Here is a 20976-nt window from a genome sequence, read left to right as displayed (position 1 = left end):
AAAATTCGTCTCGCAAATTAGCCACAATCTGTGCAATTAGTTATTTTTTTCGTCTATATTTAATACTTCATGCATGTGTCAAACATTCGATGGGACAGGAACTAAAATTTTCCTGTAGGAACCAAACACCCCCTAAATTTGCACAGCTGAATTTTCACACATGACAAATGAAAATCGGCAACACCAGTGGCGTACTGACATAATACTCTCTCCGTCAAAAAAAATATTTTTCTATTATATTAATCACGACTAATTAGTTAAGACTCATAGAAAAAGATATTTGTTAGAACGAGTATTTTCTTGGGTTCCAAAAGAGTGTCATTGTAGGATTATGCTGCTTAAACTTTCTTAACTTTAATCAGATTTATAAAAAAAATTAACAACATTCATATCCCCAAATAAGTATATTATGAAAATATATTCAGTGGTCTATCTAATGATATAAATTATATATTATAAATATGCATTTTTCTACTCTAGAGAGTAGTTACTTCTAGGAGTAGGAAATAATTTCGCTATATATTATATACATTTGGTTAAAATAAAAAATATTTAACTTCTGGAAAGATCGATACTCTCTGTGGGAGGATTTATTTAGAATCATAGTAGAACTAGTAATTAAAGCTTTGTATAGAGGATGCATAGGTATCTGGCTTTTAGATTTTACCACTAAATTTGTACTTTAAGGAGGTCCATATGCATCCACAGCACCATATGAAGCTTCGGCCATTCCACCAAAATCCAAACTTTGATATTATGTAAAAAGAAGATTCTCGGTCACATCAAATTTACGGTACATGCATGGAGTACTAAATGTTGATGAAATCAAAAACTAATTGCACAGTTTGGTTGTACTTTGCGAGACGAACGTTTTGAGCCTAATTAGTCAACGATTGGACAATTTTTACCAAATACAAACGAAATGCTACAGTGCGCTACATGAATGAACAGTAAATCTGGCGGCGCCAAGTTCGGCGAATTAAACGCGGCCTTCGCCTCTAATATTGGCTCTTTTGACATGTTTTTTTAGAAAATCACACAGTACAACGTAGATGCTTATGACGCACGCACATCCATCCCTATCCCCTATGAGCTTCTTCAAAGATTGGCCAGCAAATCTTTAGATTGACGAAATCATCATAAGCATCTTATTGTCGACGAGAACGTCGACTGCCACTGAAAACACAACGTCGTTAAATACTGGAATATTCGATCTTACGGGGAATCGAAGCGCCGAACTGGCTCCTGCGACATGCTAAATGAGAATAAAATGCAAAAAAAGAGGATAAATTTTAATACAATCCGGCGTGACAAACATTCAAGCACAACATGTAGCTCGAAAACACCGATTAATCCCAATGTAGGTTATATGCTACTTAGGTACCGTTTAGATGGCAAAATTTTTGGCGAAATGCTACTGTAGCACTTTCGTTGTTATTTGGTAATTAGTATCAATCATAATCTAATTAGGCTTAAAAGATTCGTCTCGTGAATTTCGTCTAAACTGTGTAATTAGTTTTATTTTTTATTTATATTTAATGCTTCATGCATGCGTCCAAAGATTCGATGTGACAGAGAATCTTAAAAAATTTAGCATTTTGGAGTAGAACTAAACATGGCCTTAATACAAACGATGCGTGGCTCTCACACATACTAGAGAAAAAATATATAGTGTAGCAAGCAAAAGAAACTAAAACATATCATATGTCCTCATACTTCACCAGTCTCTCGCCGGTGGACCCATTTCTCATGGGATTTGGTTGGCAGACAAGTAGAGACAAAAAAAATCCCACCAAAAATATTTCCTGTAATCTAACAGCATGTTCGGTTGGCTGGTTCATGTCGTTGCTGGTTCGTAAAAAAGTACTGCTAACTGATTTGTGTGAGAGAAAAGTATTATTTCAACTGAAAATTTACGATCATTTATAATAAGCCATAAACCACAGCCAAACGAACGTTTGTAGGGTGAGCTCGTCCCCTCAAAAAATACGGACTAAAATATATCATATGTCGTCGTACTTCCTGGCAGGCGGACTCACGGGTGTCGACAATGTGAGGTGAGCTGTCATTGTGCAGCGGCCCTCGGACTTGGCGTGGGCAACTGGGGGTGAAGACAGAAAAAAAAGAAAAGAAAAGACAGGAAGATGACAGATTGAGTCCACGAAAAATAAGTGGGGTCCATAGACAGCTGCTACCTAACTGTGTCAAATTAACTGTATCACCTCACGTCTCTCCATCCACCTAACGAAACAGAAAACTAGAATGATCTCGTTACTACGATCGGGACCGTTCGCTTCGTTGAAAAAATAAGTCGAAATAAGATTTCGACTGATTTGTTATAAGAGAAAAATATTGTTCTGACTAAAAAAACAAACTAAAAAAGACGGGTTATAAGAGAAGCGAGCAGGGCCCAAACATGAAAGGGATATGGGGTCTGATTGGTTTGCTTCTAAAATATATAAGTCCAAGATTTGGCAAGCTATGATTTTGACTATTATTTGGTTTGCTACTAAAAGTTATCAACCTCTCACATTTAACTTGTTAAACCCATGGCAAAATTGTTACCCAACTTTGGCTTATTCTTGGCATGGCAAATTTTGACCGTAAACTAATCAAGCTCATGGTCCTAGCCTAGGAATCAAAGATAGGATTATCCTATTTCACCTTATCTTGGAACAAAACGCTACCTAAAACTTAAGATGTTTGACTTAAGATAAAATTAAAAAAATCATAAATCTATAAAAAAAATAGAATAACCTACCATTTGGAACGTAAGAGGTAGAGCAGTGGAATAAACATCCGTGGAGCGTAGGAAGACCCTGACACACCCAAGGCAGGGTTGGGGAGTTGGGGTTGGAGGGTTTTTTTTTCCAAAGGGTTGGACGTTGGAGGTGGAGCGATATGATTGGCTGGACCACGTTGCCCGGGCTGGGCACATGTCACATGACTCGGTCGGCGTCCGGCGTTCAGCCACGCTGACAGCTGGGCCTGCCTCAGCCTCACCACCTGCATGTGGGTTCGCGGCCTGGGCAGGCCGCTTGCAGGCTATTCGGTTGGCCGATTCGTATCATTACTGGTTCGTGAAGAAGTACTGCTGATTGGTTTGTGTGAGAGAAAAATATTATTTTAACTAGAAATTTACGATCGTTTACGACAAGTCAAAGCCAAACGAACGTGCTGTTGGTTAGTTTCCTTTCAAAGGTAAAGCGAAGCCGCGTGCAACTTCACCACCGCTGCACCCTGCACCGCACCGAGTACGCCATGGTTGCTACTCCTATATCACAAGAAGGGAAAAAAAACAGCAGCACAAGTTCACGTGCAACCAAAGAGCTCAGTCCTAATCCAGCATTCACTTGCTGTACATGTAGTACTCATCTTCAAAGCTACCAAATCTTAAACTTGACCGAGCTTGCAGACAAGAGTACGAACGCGTCTAATAACTCGTATAATCTCCAAAACTGAAACAACCCATATTTTTAATAGGGTAAAGGATACTTTACAATGGATCTAATTATGCGCATTTCACATTCATATTGTACATATTATTATTACTTTTTTTTCTGTATAATTTGACTGAACTTAGATATGATTATATTTCGACTTGGACAAAGGACTGCCGGTACACGAAACATTTGGGCCGGCCGGATGATCTGAACCGGACGACTTAAAAATGGTCCCCCTGTACTCCCTTTGTTTTTCCAATGGTGTTTACTGTTTAGCACAACCTAGTTAGTTGAAAATGACCTAGCTAGCTACCTTGTCTTAACCATTCGTATGTATATATATCCAATATAATCACTGTCGTCAGCAAAACTTACTAAGACAAGGGAGCAGGCGTATACCATTGCGCCATCGTCAGGCCTTGTTGCAAACCTAGACCACATTCGGCATGCAAAATTCCAAGATGATTCCAGCAAACCCAGCAGACAAAGTTAAATGCTGCTATAAGCCATTTTTGCTTGGTTTATAAGCCGTACTTTTTTAGCCAACAAACAATATTTTTCTCTCACAACAAATCAGCCAACAGTACTTTCAGTCATAGCTTATTAACAAGCGAACAGGGCAATAATAGTTTATAGTTACCAGACAGAGTAGTGTACACAGTATATGCTAACAGGCGTTCCAGGGAGACGCAATTCCCAGCGGGGATCGCGGCAGGACAAGGATAAGAAGAATAAGAATGTAATAACGCACTGGCATCGCATCCACCACCTTCTGCCTGATTTGTCAACGACACACCAAACCCAGCCTAAACGTACAGCAGGGCAGGGCAGGGCAGGACATGACAAGACCCAGGCACGCTAATCCGTATGCTTCTCTGTGCATCTGCATGCTCACTGTCACCACTCCTCCCTGCCTGTCCTTGGAGACTCTTAAGGCCGCGTTTAGACGGCGAAAATTTTTGATTTGGCTACTGTAGCACGTTCGTTTGTATTTAACAATTAGTGTCTAATTATGGACTAATTAGGTTCGAAAGTTTCGTCTCGCGATTTCTCACCCAACTGTGCAATTAGTTTTTTTTTTCGTCTACATTTAGTACTCCATGCATATGCCGCAAGATTCGATGTGACAATTTGGGGTGAAAAATTTTGGGAACTAAACATGCCCTAAATTAAAAAGGGTAATCCAGTTATTGGCCTGCAGTACAGCTTGACTGTGAGCAAGCAAAGCAGAGGGCGCTGCTCCTACGGCAACGACAATGCTTCTGCTCTGGCCTTACGTTGAAAGCAAGGCAGGCACAGATGTCCATCTCGCCACCACCATGGCGTGACTCGTGAGAGAATCAGAACAAGCATCATGCAGCAGCCAGGCCTAGAGGGCGTCGTCATGAAGCCATCAGAGCCTGCTGACGATGAGCAGCAGCAGGAGCAGGAGCAGGAGCAGGAGCAGGAGGCCAAGCCCAGGAGGATCTACCAGGCTTGGAAGGGAAACAACGTGCGTAAGCCTCCTCTGCGAGCTTCCATCTCCTTCTCTAGCTCCTTTATCACCAGTAGTGATCTGATCTGTTCTTCAAATGGTTTGAGAACTCTTCAAACAAACGGTTGCCAGCCAGAAACAGACCAGGGTTTACTGACAGAGCAGCTTCCACCAACCATCTGCAGATATTCCTGTGTGGCGGGCGGCTGATATTCGGACCCGATGCCGCGTCCCCTCCTGCTCACGACGCTCCTCATCGTCGCCCCAACCATCATCTTCTGCTACCACATGAAATCCAAGTTCTACGGCTCTGGTGGGCAGCAGCAAATGCAACAAGCAGCAGCACTGATAGTCACCATCACAACAATCATGGTCAGTGTATCTACCGTCTTCTCCCAGCAATCATCATGAATTCCATAATGGTTTCTGCCTAGATATATGAAACTGTGATCATCCAGGACTTCCAATCAAGGGTAAAACATTCCAATTCCCACTAGAGCCCGAAACTGAACCATGCCTTCAAATGCAGGACCTTGTCTTCCTATCCATGACATCCGCCAGAGACCCAGGAATCGTGCCAAGGAACACGAGAGCGCCTCCTGAAGCTGACGAGTTTCTCGGCTCCAACACACCATCTATGGACTGGAGCGGCGGGAGAACCCCACGGATGAGGTTCCGTCGGACCAAGGACGTCATCATAAATGGCTTCACGGTGAAGGTGAAGTTTTGCGAGACCTGCCTGAGGTACCGTCCACCACGATCCTCGCACTGCTCCATCTGCAACAACTGTGTCCACAAGTTTGACCACCACTGCCCATGGGTTGGCCAGTGCATTGGACTTGTAAGTAAGCGACTCAGCTAGTACACAGTAATTTGAATGTTGAAATTATCAAATTCTAGCTCCAGACCTCCACTGGAAGACCATGTGTCAGTCCACTTATTTCATAACTGTTATGCATATCATTGACATCAAACAGAGATTAGTTTCAGTAACTTGGACTTATGCATGCATCTAGTTGTACTATTAACCAAAACTGATCCACTTAGTTGTGCTTGACCAAACAATTAGTGGCAACTAATTTTTCACTTAATAAACCAGGGAAAGTTGTTAACTCTGACTGGATTTGTTAATCAGATTCGACACCTAACTAGGAAAGTGATCTTCCAAACTTCTAATAGGAGTACTGAACCACACCTAACATATAGGCTTCGAGGACATAGTGTCATAGTTTGCATTAAAAACTGATTAGCCAAGCATAATCCAGAGTCATATTTCAGAAATGCAATAATACCTTAGAAATAAACAGTAAGTTTTAAAAATGTTGCATTCCTATCGGTATTTCATTCTTAAATAGTTTCCATTGACTTTGAATAATCACCGTTTTTCAATGCTTCTTGCAGAGGAACTACCGCTTCTTCTTTCTGTTCATAGCAACATCGACTTTCCTGTGCATATTTGTCTTTACTTTTTCATGGCTGAGTGTCTATAGCCAAATGAAAGACAATGGAGGCTTTATCTGGAAGGCCTTGCGCAAGGAAGCATACTCGTTTGCGCTAATCATATATACTTCCATTGTTGTTTGGTTTGTCGGAGGCCTCGCAGTGTTTCATCTCTATTTAATCGGTACTAATCAGGTGATTGCACTTCCTTTGGTTGCATATAGTTTTTAGAATACTGTCACAAACTCTGATCTTATTATACCTGAAATGGAGCAATGCACTTGACAGGACTATATGATATACCAAGACAGTTTTGATATCTTGAACTAGCAGCTCCACAGATTAAGATGGTAATCCAAATTGGGAAATTTGCTCTGGGACTGGTAGATAATAGGATATAGTAAAAGCAACAGGGATTTGTACTGACCAAATATTTTAATTGGATTTCCGGAAATCTCTACTTAAAATTTCATTAAAATGCAAAGACTGTACAAGCTACATACATAACGAAAATAAAGGGGAAAATGTATTTTTACAACATGTAGTACATGTATAAACCTCCTTATGAAGGTTATGAACAGTATGTTATCCAAAATATTAGGTTGATTACGATCTGCAGAATGCAAAGTAGTGCAAAGTTTCCATAATTTGCAATGCCTACTGTTAGTACTTACAGCCTCCAATACTTTTAATTGATACTAATTACTACCTACATATTTTGCAGACAACATATGAAAACTTTAGATACCATTACAACAAGAAGGACAATCCCTACCGGAAGAGCATTGCAGCAAACTTTGCAGAAGTGTTCTTTACCAAGATACCACCTCCAATGAACAATTTTCGTTCATGGGTAGGTGAGGGCGCACTTGAAGCTGGATTCTACACTCCATACATTGGGCTGGATGTGATAAACCCAAGGGAAAAGATTGATCTAGACATGGAAAGCAAAGAAGTACTTGTTGGGGGTATGCAGATTCCAACGGTACTTCAGAACATAGACTATGGTTCTCTTGAAGAGAGTTCAGATGACAAGAACAGAAATGCTGGTGAAAAATCAGTGCATTTTCCTATAGCTTGGGCACAAGGAAATGGAGATGCTGGTACATCTGCAGGAGCTGCCACGGCATTCAACGACGAAACAAGTGAGGACGATGTTAATGAAATTGGCAGTCCGAATACAACTACAACCCAAGCATCTGCAGAAGCTATCACAGAACCACCAGGTGAGGGTGATGCTTAAGAAACTAATAGTTTGAATAGAACTGCCAAGTCTCCGAAGGAATGAGAAGATAGCTTTGTTTTACCTGTGTATATTTGGGGACTTGTTTGTAGATATGGGCATTGTGATTTGTCAGTTGATGTGATTCTTTATAACATATATAGGATCCATACAACACAATAACAGAGCCTTCTTATGCCAAGCAAATTGGGGTAGGCAACATACAAGATATTTAAGAAAATAGAAAATGTTTTTAAGGAGAGTGTGTTCATCTGAATAAATTTTGTACATTTTTCATGCATTGTTCCTAATGTTTTTTGCATCTTAGTCTTTCCGAGCATGTTGATCTTGGATGAGAAACGTGGATGTATCAAAAAAGTTGACTGGTTGCTTGTTTCCGTATGCCAGGTCAGATTGATAAAGTGGAAGGGACAGTGGATAGAAATGACCGGAGATGTAATACAATCTAGATATTGTGCGTATTACAGCACAGGAGCAATTGACTTTTGTAGAAGCAATTCATACATCATTGAACGACATCATTAATAAACCAATGCCATTTCATATTATTGAGAGAACAGTAGAATTGGAAACCAAACTTTCCGAGGTAAATGGAATGTAGGACACAGAACGAAGTTCCATAGCTAAATGGCAGTATCATGGATCACACATGTGAAGAAAAGAAGCCCTCATGGCTGGTAGACATCAGGAAGCTGGAGGCCTACACTGGCGGCAGATTTGTTCAATATCTTCTTCATTTCATCAGATCGGTCCACAGCTATATTGTACGAGAACAGCAGGTCCTGGACAATCAAGCATGACATAGAGTTAATGGAGTCCATAGGGCATGGCATGATAAGATGACAGTATAGTGCCATCGAGAACACGCTCAGTGTAGAAAGATGTATTTAATCAGGTCAAATCATGGAAGTGAGCAATTAAACGACAATGCGCCCACATTCAGACTGAAATGGGAAAACACATAGTGCCATGTATTATCCAACTCATTGCATGATTATGAACCATACTACGCCACGAATTACCAAAGCAACGATTGGGGATTGGGTTTGGGTCAGCCAGCAGCTATCAATTAGCCAGTCAATGCCTCTGAAACTGTAACTGAAAGTTCTCGTGATATCACTCTCGTTAAGTTACATCACATTGTCTAAGCAACGCGACCCCTCCTTGGCATTTCATCGAACACGTGACCTCCCTCGTAGGATGCCGTTACCAGAGGCACAACACAGGACAAATACTGCACACCGGAACATCATAGCACGCGATCTCCAATACCTTGTGGTTGTGGACGCTGGTGAGGAGGTAGGCGTAGCCCCCGGCGAGCCGCAGCCTGGCCCTGGCGTCGGGCTCCGTGCCGGCGGGGGCGCGGAACTCGGCCGCCACGAAGTCGCGGAAGTGCTGCTTGCCGGCGCCCCCGCCGACGTGCTTCTGCACCGCCTTCAGCACCCGCCTGTACACCGCCGCCGCGGCCGCCATCGGTCTCCCTTCGAATTCGACTGGAGCGGCGACCCGGCGAGGGGAGAGAGAGAGGGGCCGACGGGCGGGGCAGGTGGCGGCGGACGCGAGTTGTTCGTGTCTCTGACAGTCTGGTGAGTGTTGACCGTCCGATCAAGCTTGTGTGGCGGGGATCGAGATTACAAATGGTGATGGCGTTTTCTTGTTTTTCTTCGTCGTGCCGTAAGGCCCTGTTTAGTCCTTCGAGTTTATTCTCTGTCGTATGTCATGCATAAAGTATTTAATATAGATTAAAAAATAATTAATTGTATAGATTACAACTACTTTGCGAGACGAATTTTTAAAACCTAATTAGGCCATGATTTGATAATGTGGTGCTACAGTAAACATACACTAATGATTAGTTATGCTTTATAAATTCGTCTCGCGGATTACTGAGGATTTGTGTAATTTGTTTTATTATTACTATCCAAACATTACTATGTGACATCTGCATGTGACACCCGATGTGATATCCCTAAACTTTAGCCCCTGAATTTAAACACCACCTAAAATAAATAATTTGATGGCCCCGTTTACTGGTCTGAAATTTGGCTGAAACTGACTGAAAAATACTGTTCCGGCTAAATTGTTGTGAAAGAAAAACAGTGTTTCGATTGAAAAAAGAAGCCAAATAAGCCGAATATAGGATAAATCCAACAAGGCCAATGTTATGATCGACGTGACGTGGATTATAATGGAGGCATCGTTGTTAAACAAGAAATCAGCGTACGCGCAGCTCGTTGTTAAAAGAAATCAGCGTACCCGCAGCTCGTATGTATGCAGCTCCGGTTCTACAAATTTGAAGCAATTTGCAACCGGGGCAAGCAGTCTTTCAACAAACAAACGGGAAACGAAACTATCCATCGCAACAAAAATTAAGCGTTATTTGGTCGGGCCTTTTCACCGGCTTTAAGAGCCGTTTTTTTTTAAACGGGATAACATGAAACGGCTTCTAAAGTGAAGCCCCTTAAAACCTGCTCCGTCTGGGGTGGGACGAAGCTTGCTTCACTGGGCTTCATTCGGGCCACATGGACCTCCGGACGAGAAAGACGTGCTTTGCCCATGTAGAGCCACATGCGCGCTGCCACGGGTGAGGCCGAATCGCGTGGACACCCGCCGAGGCGCAGGACGTGGGCGCACAGATGGCTGCCGGGGTGTGGCCATGGGATAGGTTGGGGTCGCACGGCCGCTAGGGCTTGCGAGGACGCGTGCGGTGCGGATGGCCGCTGGGGTCATGAGGGAGGGCGCGAGCGCGGACGACCGCCGGGGCCACCTGGGCGGAGCGAGCGTGGCCACCAGGCGCAGAGAGCGCATAGGCTGAGGCGCTCCACCACCCATCGAGACGCACGCGGCCTCCAGGTGGAGAGGGCGCACAGGCCAGGGTGCTCGCACGGCCGCCGAGGGCACTTGGGTCAGGACGTGCGGGCCAGGGCACGTAGGTCGCCCAGGTAGAGGAGCGCGATCGCTAGGAACGACAACAACCGGGGAACACGAGTCGCAGGTGGGGGAAGAAGATAGGATAGGGAAAATGAGGGTATCTTAGTCTTTTTAATTCGTTTGGTTCATTATAAGAGTTGTTTTGCTAAATAGGGTATCAAAACAGCTCTGGCTCCACCAAAAGAACCGTTCATAGAGCCAAAGCCCAAAAAACAGCTCCACTGGTGAAGTGAAGCCTTGCCAAATGGAACCAAAGAGTTTGTGGCATCGTCCCAACAACCGGCTCCTAGTTTGCTCTCTTGTGTATAATATGTTGTTTCTTTTGTCTCATTTTTATCATTGTAAGTGATGAGGACATGACACCCATGCATATGACCATGTTTGGCGCATGGTATGGAGGGGTAGGAGGCCAGCAAGGGTGTCCAAGTCAAGAAGGAGGCCCGAGGCTAATTCGGTTCGAGTTCTCGAGGTGGAGGCCCAAAGCAATTCAAGTTTGAGTCTGCCTCGGCCTCCAGGACCAGTCTGTCTTAAACTAGTCACCCAGGACGCATCTAGACTCCGTTTTTGACGATCCATATATGGTTGGAAAGCTAATTTGATAAGAAAGCTAATCCAAATGGTCTCATGGCAAAAGACCTTCGGGATCAACGGAAATCGTCAAAACAAGTCAGCGTCCAGAATCTACTAGGGTGCTACGACATCGTCTTTTGGTCCGTTGGACCGTGTATCGTGTTTGGGCCCATTAGGGGGCGCGTCCAGGAGGGTGACGCCCAAGACTCTATAAATAGCAACCATCGCTCTTCTTAGGGTTTGGGGTTTTGTTTAGTTCTTGATTTCCTCGTGAAACAGACGTCGTTTTGCTGCAACTGTGCCGCCAAGGCTGCTTGCTGTGAACCAGGGCCACAGTTCTTGATCTTGTTCGTCTATGACGATTAGTCCTTTCGAATAAAGACTTGAACTCCTTCTTGTTATCATAAGCATCATATTTATTTGCAATTTCAGATTGCGTTCATCCCGTTCTTGCTTGTGTTCTCGATTCGCTTGCAGGAAAGCCTTCTCGGTGAGGTCAATCGCGTTCACGTAGTTGATAACTAATGGAGCAGTGATGTAACGGATGCGAGGGTCCGAATCAGTCTTGGTTCGAAGCCTAGATCATAAACATCGAGTCTCCACCAATCGACGCTATCATACCTTTCGGAAGATTAGGGCTAGTCTACATCAAGTGGTATCAGAGACCTTGTTGCCCGTTAGGTATAACTTTGTTTTCCCCTTTAGATTATTACTATTTTTGCATTACCTATCGTCCACAAAAAGCCAAAAAAATATACACCGCCACATATTTCTGGTCCTATAGCCTCGTTGTGCCTTTGCATTTTTTTTTAAAATTTCAGTTTGCTTTATTGAATTGTTGCCCCTCGCCGCGTCTTAGTGTTCGTTGTGTTATGATCTTATTCTTGATCTAGTGTCAAGTCTTATCTTCTAGTGTGGTGATAGTTTGTTCCTTTTTGCCAAATCTTGCATCCCTATTGGTTGTTATGTGAGCAAATTAAGAGAAAAGAATAAGTCAAGTTTAGAGAGACATATAGTACAAATCTTTATCCTGATCCTTATTTTCACGTTTAAAAAGATATCTCATCTGATCTCCACGGTTGTAGCTGGTGGATTATTCTTGTGCACAATTAGAAAGAAAGGAAAGTATTAATTGGCAGTTATAGTCTCCTTTGGAAATAATATGCACACAAGATTTTCTACTGTTGGTTAGTTGTGATCCTTGTTGGGCATCTCTTTGGTTTTTCCTTGCGCTAATCCAAAAGGAAAGTTCCTGTCAGGGTGTCCACGCCTAGGCAGTCCTACTGCTGATATTGCTTTGCTGGCCGAGAGTTTAGATCACGCTACAGTGTAGCTTCTTGATATTTTTATTTACATTTATTTTTGCAGCACTTTCTGAGTAAAAAAAAGAAAGAGTTAAAGGCAAAGAGGTGCAAAAAAACAAAAGAAGAAAAAAAAGCCGCACCTAAAAAAAAGAGAGAAAAAAATAAAGAAGAAAAGAAAAAGAAAGTGAAAAAAAGTTTAGAAGTGCTTGCATCCTTTTGAGTCTTTGTGCTAAGTTGTATTGTATTGCTTGCTTGAACTAGTTCCAGTACGAGTTTAGGTTAGCGACATAGACTAGCTTGTGATTACTTTTCAATCTTGCAATTTCTGAATTAAATTATTGCTATTCCTTGCTACTATATTGTACCTGTCCAAGCTCCACTTTCTTCTAATCAAGTACAGGTTCGCCTTACAACTGTTACACTCAAGCTACAACGGTATCACAGTCACCGACCGATTGCACCGCCTGTTGTTTTGGTAAGAACACTTGTAAGACCGTGGTAAGACGCTTGAGAGTGTGACTTTACTCCTTGACTAGATCCTATAGTAGCTAATAGGGATAATACCTTTGTGTTGTCTTTTACTATCTTCTAACAATGACAGGTTGTTCGTATCCACCGACTTATGATGGTATAGGTGCTGATGAGTATATGGAGTGGGAAATTGCCATAGATAACATATTTGCTACTTGCTTTATGTGTCCAAGGAGGATGGTAAACAATGCAGCTAGTGTTTTGCGACATTCTACTTTATCTTGGTGGGAGTCTTTAGATCCTTCTGATAAACCTTAAACTTGGAATGATATGAAACAGCTTATGCGAGAAACCTTTGTTAATCCACCTCCTGTTTTGACTTCATATGATGAGGTGCACCATTTGGAGGAAGAGTCTGTTGTTATTCCTCTTGCTATGACTAACCTTCTGCAGGATAATGTACATAAGCGAGAGGATGACATAGAAGAAAATGAGGAGCTCACAACCTCATATGTAAATTTAGAACCATCACTTCACAATGCACCTATTACCTCTGCTGAAAACATGGGTAATACCCATGGTGCTACACTCACGGAAGATGAAAATTGTCTTAATGTACTAAATTTTTCCATGAACCATGCTATCATAGAGCAATTGTTAGTGGAACCCTCTCTTGATTTATCTTTGTCCCATGATAATTTGCTTGACGTTCCTTGTGATAAAGATGAATTGGTTGATGATGCTTCAATTTTACATGTTTAGGAACCAGTCACTTGTGCTAAAAATAAACATGTTATTCATATTGCTACTAAAATGGATGAGCTCAAACTGTTGTCTTCTTTACATACTTTGGGTTACATTGAATTTGATGTTTTGTGTAACCTAGATTGTTTGGAGGAGAGCCTTTTTAAATATGTTGATTTGCCTTGGTTTTCTAAATACACATATCATGTTATTGGCAAATATAACAACAAAAGACAATATATGATACATCGAGTATACGTTCGTAGTAATATGAATTCTCCTTTTGTTGTACAAGATTATGATCATTTAGAGGGCAACCATAATAATACAAACATTTTCTCATGTTCCTCAAAGAAACAAGTTCACTTCTAAGAAGGGGAGCATTGTTGGTTGCTACCTATGTCTGCTAGACCATATATTCCTGCATTGTCTTTGGTTAGTTCTAATCTTTTGTAGGATAATGTTGACATACATCGTGTGCATTCGGATCATGAAGTCTACATGCTTGCTGAAATTTTTATGCGAGATGACATGCTAGAAACTTAGAAACATGGTCACGTTTCTTCTCACAATTATTTCAATTCCCTTTGTCTTCACAACCCTGTTCTCCTTTGTGTTGTGCAGGATTAGTTTCAAGCACAATCGACGTCGAGGATGACTTTTCGTCAAGAAGGGGAGGATGGTGAGGACATGACACCCACGCATATGATCATGTTTGGCGCATGATATGGAGGGGTAGGAGGCCAGCAAGGGTGTCCAAGTCAAGAAGGAGGCCCGAGGCTAATTCGGTTCGAGTACCCGAGGTGGAGGCCCAAAGCAATTCAAGTTCGAGTCTGCCTCAGCCTCCAGGACCAATCTGCCTTAAACTGGTCACCCAGGACGCATCCGAACTCTGTTTTTGACGATCCAAATATGGTTGGAAAGCTAATTTGATAAGGAAGCCAATCCAAGTGGTATCACATCAAAAGATCTTTGGGATCAACGGGAATCATCGAAACAAGTCAGCGTCCAGAATCTACTAGGGTGCTGCGACACCGTCTTTTGGTCCGTTGGACCGTGTATCGTGTTTGGACCCATTAGGAGACGTGTCTAGGGGGGTGACTCCCAAGACTCTATAAATAGCAGCCGTCGCTCTCCTTAGGGTTTGGGGTTTTATTTAGTTCTTGATTTCCTCGTAAAACATACGTCGTTTTGCTGTAACTATGCCGCCAAGGCTGCTTGCTGTGAACTAGGGCCCTAGTTCTTGATCTTGTTCGCCTGTGGCGATTAGTCCTTTAGAATAAAGACTTGAAATCTTTCTTGTTATCATAAGCCTCATATTTATTTGCAATTTTAGATTGCGTTCATCCCATTCTTGCTTGTGTTCTCAATTCGCTTGCAGAAAAGCCTTCTCGGCGAGGTCAATCATGTTCGCGTGGTTGATAACCAACAGAGCAGTGGTGTAACGGTTGTGGGGGTCCGAATCAGTATTGGTTCAAAGCCTAGATCATGAATGTCGAGTCTCCACCAATCGACACTATCATACCTTTCGAAAGATCGGGCCTAGTCTACATCAGCAAGTAGCCTTACATGGTTGCTTACTTGTAATTTCCTTCTAAATGAGGCACAGTCTCATGTCCGTTCGTTCAAAAACAGAAATACTCAGGTGCGGGCGTCCGTCGGACAAGGGAAAAGGAGAGCGGTGCTTTCCCGGACAGCGAGGGAGAAAAAGAACGACATTTCCCTAGACTGCCGCCGCACCGCGCTGCGCACCACTCGCCTTCTCCAGCGTGGGGACACCTCACCAAGTTCTTCTCTAGTGCGGGGGCGCCTCACCATGGGAGGCTGCACCTGTGCCGACCTCCGCCGCCGCCTCCACCGCGGGTGCCGCTCGTCGGGGGCACCACATCCACCCTATGGTCGGGGTTGCGTAGCTGTTGGCCTGCTACCATCCTCCTCCACTGCGACCTAGCGCTTGGATCCCGCTGTGCAGTGTTCTGGCTACCTCACTACTACAGATTGATCAACCATCAACGCATCTATCACCGCCGATATAATTAAAAACGATGGTGATAGCTATCACCAGTGGTTCGTAATATAACCAGTTGGTGATGAGAGTATCACCGCCGGTTCGTAAGAACGTCCGAGTTGATAACTATCACTGTCGCTTCGTCTTACCAACCGACGGTGATAGTCCATCATCACAGCCAGTTTGCACCACCAGCCGATGGTGATGATGTGCTCCTCATCATTGCCGCCTCGCCATATGACTAGCGGTGAAGACATTTTCACCGCCATTTCATTGTATGATACGGCGGTGATAACCATGCTGCAGTATAAATAAATTCATAACTTTTTTTCAAATAAAGTCAGATGAAAATAAACTTTATATCAAAGTTGTAGATCTCGACGCAATCGACAACTTTGTAGTTGATGACTTTTTCATTTGAAACCATGTACGGTCCCAGAATTATGTTTGAAGCGCTCAAATTTTGAAATTCAATTTTTTCAAATTGTACAAACGACCCTAGATGAAAAAATGATCAAAACCAAAGTTGTAGATCTCGATGAGATATACAAAGTTGACAACTATTTGATTAGAAATCATTTATAGTCTCAAATTTATATCTAAAGCTTTAAAATTAAAAAAAACCAAATTTTCCAAACAACCTCAGATGAAAAATCGATCAAAACCAAAGTTGTAGATGTCAATGAGAACAACAACTTTGTAGTTGATGAGTTTTTCATTTGAAATCATTTGAGGTCCTAAAAGTCTAGCTGAAGTTTTGATGTTTTGAAATTCAAATTTGTTAAACGACCTCGGATGGCAAAACAACCAAAATCAAAGTTATAGATCTTGATTAGAACAACAAATTTATAGTTTATGACTTTTTCATCTGAAGCCGTTTAGCGTTCTAAATATTTATTTTAAATCCTAAAAAGTGAATACTAGGAGAATGGATATGCTGTATAGACACAAGTGACTTAGGGGTAAAGTGGTTAGAGAACAAAGGTCTCAGGTTCGAGCCCAGCACCGCGTACCATAAAAAATGGCGTGGAGTTGGAGCTAGAGCAACTTTCCGATACGGTACCGTGAAGCTGGAGCTGATGGGGGGCTTCCCAGGATTGAAACAAAATTTTTTGCTATTTTTTTTTCCGTTTTTAAAATTTTTAAAAATTCAAATTACCGTCGGCTGGTAATACGAACCGACTATGATAAGCAATTATCATCGCCGGTTGCAAACCGCATATGATGAGAATGTCATCACCGCTGATAGCTTACTGTCGAGGCCGAAAATCGCTAGTGATGGGCTCTACAAACTGTTTGTGATTGGTCAATCTATAGTAGTGCCTGCCTACCAAGTTTTGCTGAAAACGCATGTTACAAACACGTGCTTTAATTGTTTCAAAGGTATGTTGCATATATTTCATATGAATGTTGTAAAAGTAGAACATGATGTTGCATATGTTGCAATGCTATACACTTATGTTGCAAGTGTCTGTTATAAATGTTTCATTTATTTTTAGACGTATGTTACATGTGTTTTATCTGGATATTGCATATTTTTCACACATATATTGCAAGTTTTTTATCTATACATTGCATATGTTTTGAATGACTTTTATTAGTGTTTTGAGGTGTTTTGCAACTGTTTTAGACGTATGTTGCAAGTGTTTCAGCTGTTTTACACATATGCAAGTGTTTATCTAGATATTGTAAAAGTAGATATGATGTTGCACATATTGCTATGGAACCCACTTGTCGTAGCTGCTTAGGGTGCCGCCGTGTATGCGCGTGGGAAGCGGAGGGGGCGTGAGCGGTTCCACGCGTGGTCTAGTGGCGCGAGCGATGTCCGGGTTGCACGGGCCCCGCGTGGGCCTAAAACGCAGCACGGCGGAGTGCAAGCGTGGGAGTCTGGACGCGACAGTCCATCCGGACGTTTGGGCGCTAACACTATTGGTTCAAAAAAGGAAAATATGTCACTGGAATGTGAAACATGAATCATACGAGCATCATAGTAAACCATGTAAAACAAACCTTGCCACAGTTAGCACTCCGCGTGCACTCAATAGAGAGATCTAGATACCCAGCGCCAGCAATATATTCGCCCCTTTCAAATTATAAGCTATTTTAATATTTGTTATAAGTACCTTGGTACTTTCAGATTCTTTTGTCTTTTTCTATTTTCTAAATAATTAATTAAGAAATATAGTATAGAGTGTATTTTAGTAATACGGCTGCCAACACGTGCGTCTGTGCGTGCTCAGAGTCACAGCAGGGAGCAGCATACAGACTCGCATGCTGGTAGCCGAGCCCCAAGCTGCACCAGCAATGGTGGGTTACTAATCTGTAGGATTCGTGTTTGTTGGTTGTTGCAAAGGGGGAGGCGGCGAGGTTGACGTTCCTAAAGCGATGCACGGACTGACGGACACGGTGTGGCCGGACGTCCTGTCCAGCGCCAGCAGCCCAACGCTTATGACCTCTGGCGTGGGCAGCCCACGGGCGACTATGGCTCCGGCGTGGCGGCGCCGGCAACTGCCGAGATCTCCGGTGGTGGAGAATCCAGCGGGCTGGCGTCATGCGTGTTGGATTTATTATGGGCTAGGCCCATTTATAAATTTAATAAATCAATAACTCTATGGCTTGTAATTGTGGGTATTACTATTTGTACCGGATTAGAAGTTAAAAGGACATTGACTCAACTTAAATGATTGGAATTGATCCGTCTAATTTGAGAAGTTGAGAAACGGACAAAGGCGTGCCACACGCGCGCGCGCGCGCCGCCGCCGCCGGGGCGGGGCGGGCGTGGCGTGGCGTGTTATCTTTTTAATACCCACTAACCACGGGAGTTTCAACTCCAAGCCAGCCTGACTCCTGATCTCCCGACTCCTGTTATTCCGAGGTCTCTCCGTCTTCCCGGCGCACGACTCCGAGGCCTCTCTGATTCCCCTGCGTCTTCCAACTCCAGTTAAAAAGAGATAACAAATTCCGGAACAAAGATTCAGTGGCTCGATAGCTTTCCTCATCTCGTAACTCTGCGAGCACGGAGAAGCGAGAGGGCAGGTGCCTCCGAAGCCCTTGTCGTTCGGGACCTTGCTCGGGGATCGGCAATTAGGTTTTTTGGGGATCGGCAAAACTTCTGTCGAGCAATTTTGAAATGAAAGATTTGGGAGAAGCTAATGTTATTTTAAACATCAAGCTTATTAGAGAAGGTGATGGTGGGGTAACTCTGTTACAATCCCACTATGTGGAAAAGGTACTAAGTCGCTTTAGTTTTAGTGACTGTGATCCTGCTCCCACGCCTTATGATCCTAGCGTGCTATTGAGGAAAAATCGAAGAATAGCAAGGGATCAACTAACATACTCTCAGATCATTGGCTCACTCATGTACCTGCGCGAGTGCAACAAGGCCTGACATCTCATATGCTGTGAGTAAGCTGAGCCGGTTTGTGTCAAACCCGGGAGATGATCACTGGCGTGCTCTTGAGAGAGTGTTGCGTTATCTGAAAGGTACTATAACTTATGGTATTCAGTATACTGGATATCCAAAAGTATTGGAAGGCTATTGTGATGCCAACTGGATTTCTGATGCTGATGAGCTTCATGCCACGAGCGGATATGTGTTTCTGCTTGGAGGTGGCGCTGTTTCCTGGAAGTCTTGTAAGCAGACTATCTTAACGAAGTCTACAATGGAAGCAGAACTCGCTGCATTGGACACTGCTGGAGCTGAAGCCGAGTGGCTTCGTGATTTCCTGTTAGATTTACCGGTAGTTGAAAAACCGATACCGGCTATCTCAATGAACTGTGACAACCAGACTGTGATTACAAAGGTCAACAGCTCCAGGAATAACATGAAGTCCACAAGGCATGTTAAAAGAAGATTAAAGACTGTCAGAAAGTTGAAAACCTCCGGAGTTATAACGTTGGACTATGTCCACACGTCGAATAATCTGGCAGATCAATTCACTAAGGGACTGTCACGAAATGTGATAGAAAGTGCATCGAGAGAGATGGGTATGAGACCCACATGAAATCTACTGTAGTGGTAACCTGCTCTATGTGATCGGAGATCCCGTGAAGTAGAGTGGTGAAACAAACTATGAGTAGATTGAGAGGAAAGTTCCCTACGAACCTATCTCTGATGTATATCTTTTTCCTTCTGTAAGGCAGGATGGTATTTACCTTAATGTACTCCGAGAGTCTTATAAAGATGAGATGTTGTCCTACAGAACATCTTTTGAGAAGTACACCTATATGAGTCAGACTGCTGGTCACAGTCTATGGGACCTGGGTTATCCCTAAACACTCATGAAAGGCATAGAAGTGTGACTTATATGCTTCAAACAGCGGGGATGCTTGTTGCAACCTAGTACCGGCAAAGGACTTGAGTGAATCTCACCTCACACAAAACTGTCAATTCAAGGCATAGTCCATTGTTCAGTTGTGACTGAGTGAAACTCTTGTTCTAGGTGGATGTTCAACTTAACAGTCTCCATCGAAACACTGGTATATCAAAGAATTATGATTCTGGAACTATACAGTTACAAACCCTAGAGTTTGGTGGGGATTGTTGGATTTATTATGGGCTAGGCCCATTTATAAATTTAATAAATCAATAACTCTATGGCTTGTAATTGTGGGTATTACTATTTGTACCGGATTGGAAGTTAAAAGGACATTGACTCAACTTAAATGATTGGAATTGATCCGTCTAATTTGAGAAGTTGAGAAACGGACAAAGGCGTGCCACACACGCGCGCGCGCGCCGCCGCCGCCGCCGGCCGGGCCGGGCACGGGCTCGGGCTCGGGCCGGGGCGTGGCGTGGCGTGGCGTGGCATGGCAGGCAGGCAGGCGGGCGGGCGTGGCGTGGCGTGTTATCTTTTTAATACCCACTAACCACGGGAGTTTCAACTCCAAGCCAGCCTGACTCCTGATCTCCCGACTCCTGTTATTCCGAGGTCTCTCCGTCTTCCCGGCGCACGACTCCGAGGCCTCTCTGATTCCCCTGCGTCTTCCAAATCCAGTTAAAAAGAGATAACAAATTCCGGAACAAAGATTCAGTGGCTCGATAGCTTTCCTCATCTCGTAACTCTGCGAGCACGGAGAAGCGAGAGGGCAGGTGCCTCCGAAGCCCTTGTCGTTCGGGACCTTGCTCGGGGATCGGCAATTAGGTTTTTGGGGAGCGTCTACGCGACTCCGTCTCCGTACGTCGTCGTCTTCTTCCCGATCGCTGCTGACGTCTTCTTCTTCCTGGAGGAGGAAACACCTTCTTCTCCTACGGCATGTCCAGGGACGTTGCTGGAACTTCGGAATCGCGGATGGGAGGGTATGATCGTTTCATCTCCTTTCTGTTTTACGTTCTACATGTTTCAGCA

At 43.4% G+C, this 20976-nt stretch overlaps 1 protein-coding gene and 1 pseudogene across 1 annotated transcript; one reads left to right on the top strand and one right to left on the bottom strand.

Annotated features, from left to right (window-relative positions):
• Positions 1 to 4611: 4611 nt before the first annotated feature.
• LOC136504715 (probable protein S-acyltransferase 1) lies at positions 4612 to 8325 on the top strand (annotated as a pseudogene).
• LOC136504716 (uncharacterized) lies at positions 8245 to 9210 on the bottom strand. Its single transcript, XM_066499689.1, has 2 exons — positions 8873 to 9210; positions 8245 to 8382 (listed from the first exon to the last, which is right to left on the bottom strand). Exons 1-2 carry the CDS (start codon positions 9071 to 9073, stop codon positions 8269 to 8271), a joined length of 315 nt encoding a protein of 104 aa, XP_066355786.1. The 5' UTR covers positions 9074 to 9210; the 3' UTR covers positions 8245 to 8268.
• Between the last annotated feature and the right edge of the window lie 11766 nt (positions 9211 to 20976).

The sequence above is a fragment of the Miscanthus floridulus genome, chromosome 14, assembly GCF_019320115.1.
Source record: "Miscanthus floridulus cultivar M001 chromosome 14, ASM1932011v1, whole genome shotgun sequence".
Lineage (NCBI taxonomy): Eukaryota > Viridiplantae > Streptophyta > Magnoliopsida > Poales > Poaceae > Miscanthus > Miscanthus floridulus.
This window is presented reverse-complemented; position numbering and strand designations above follow the sequence as displayed.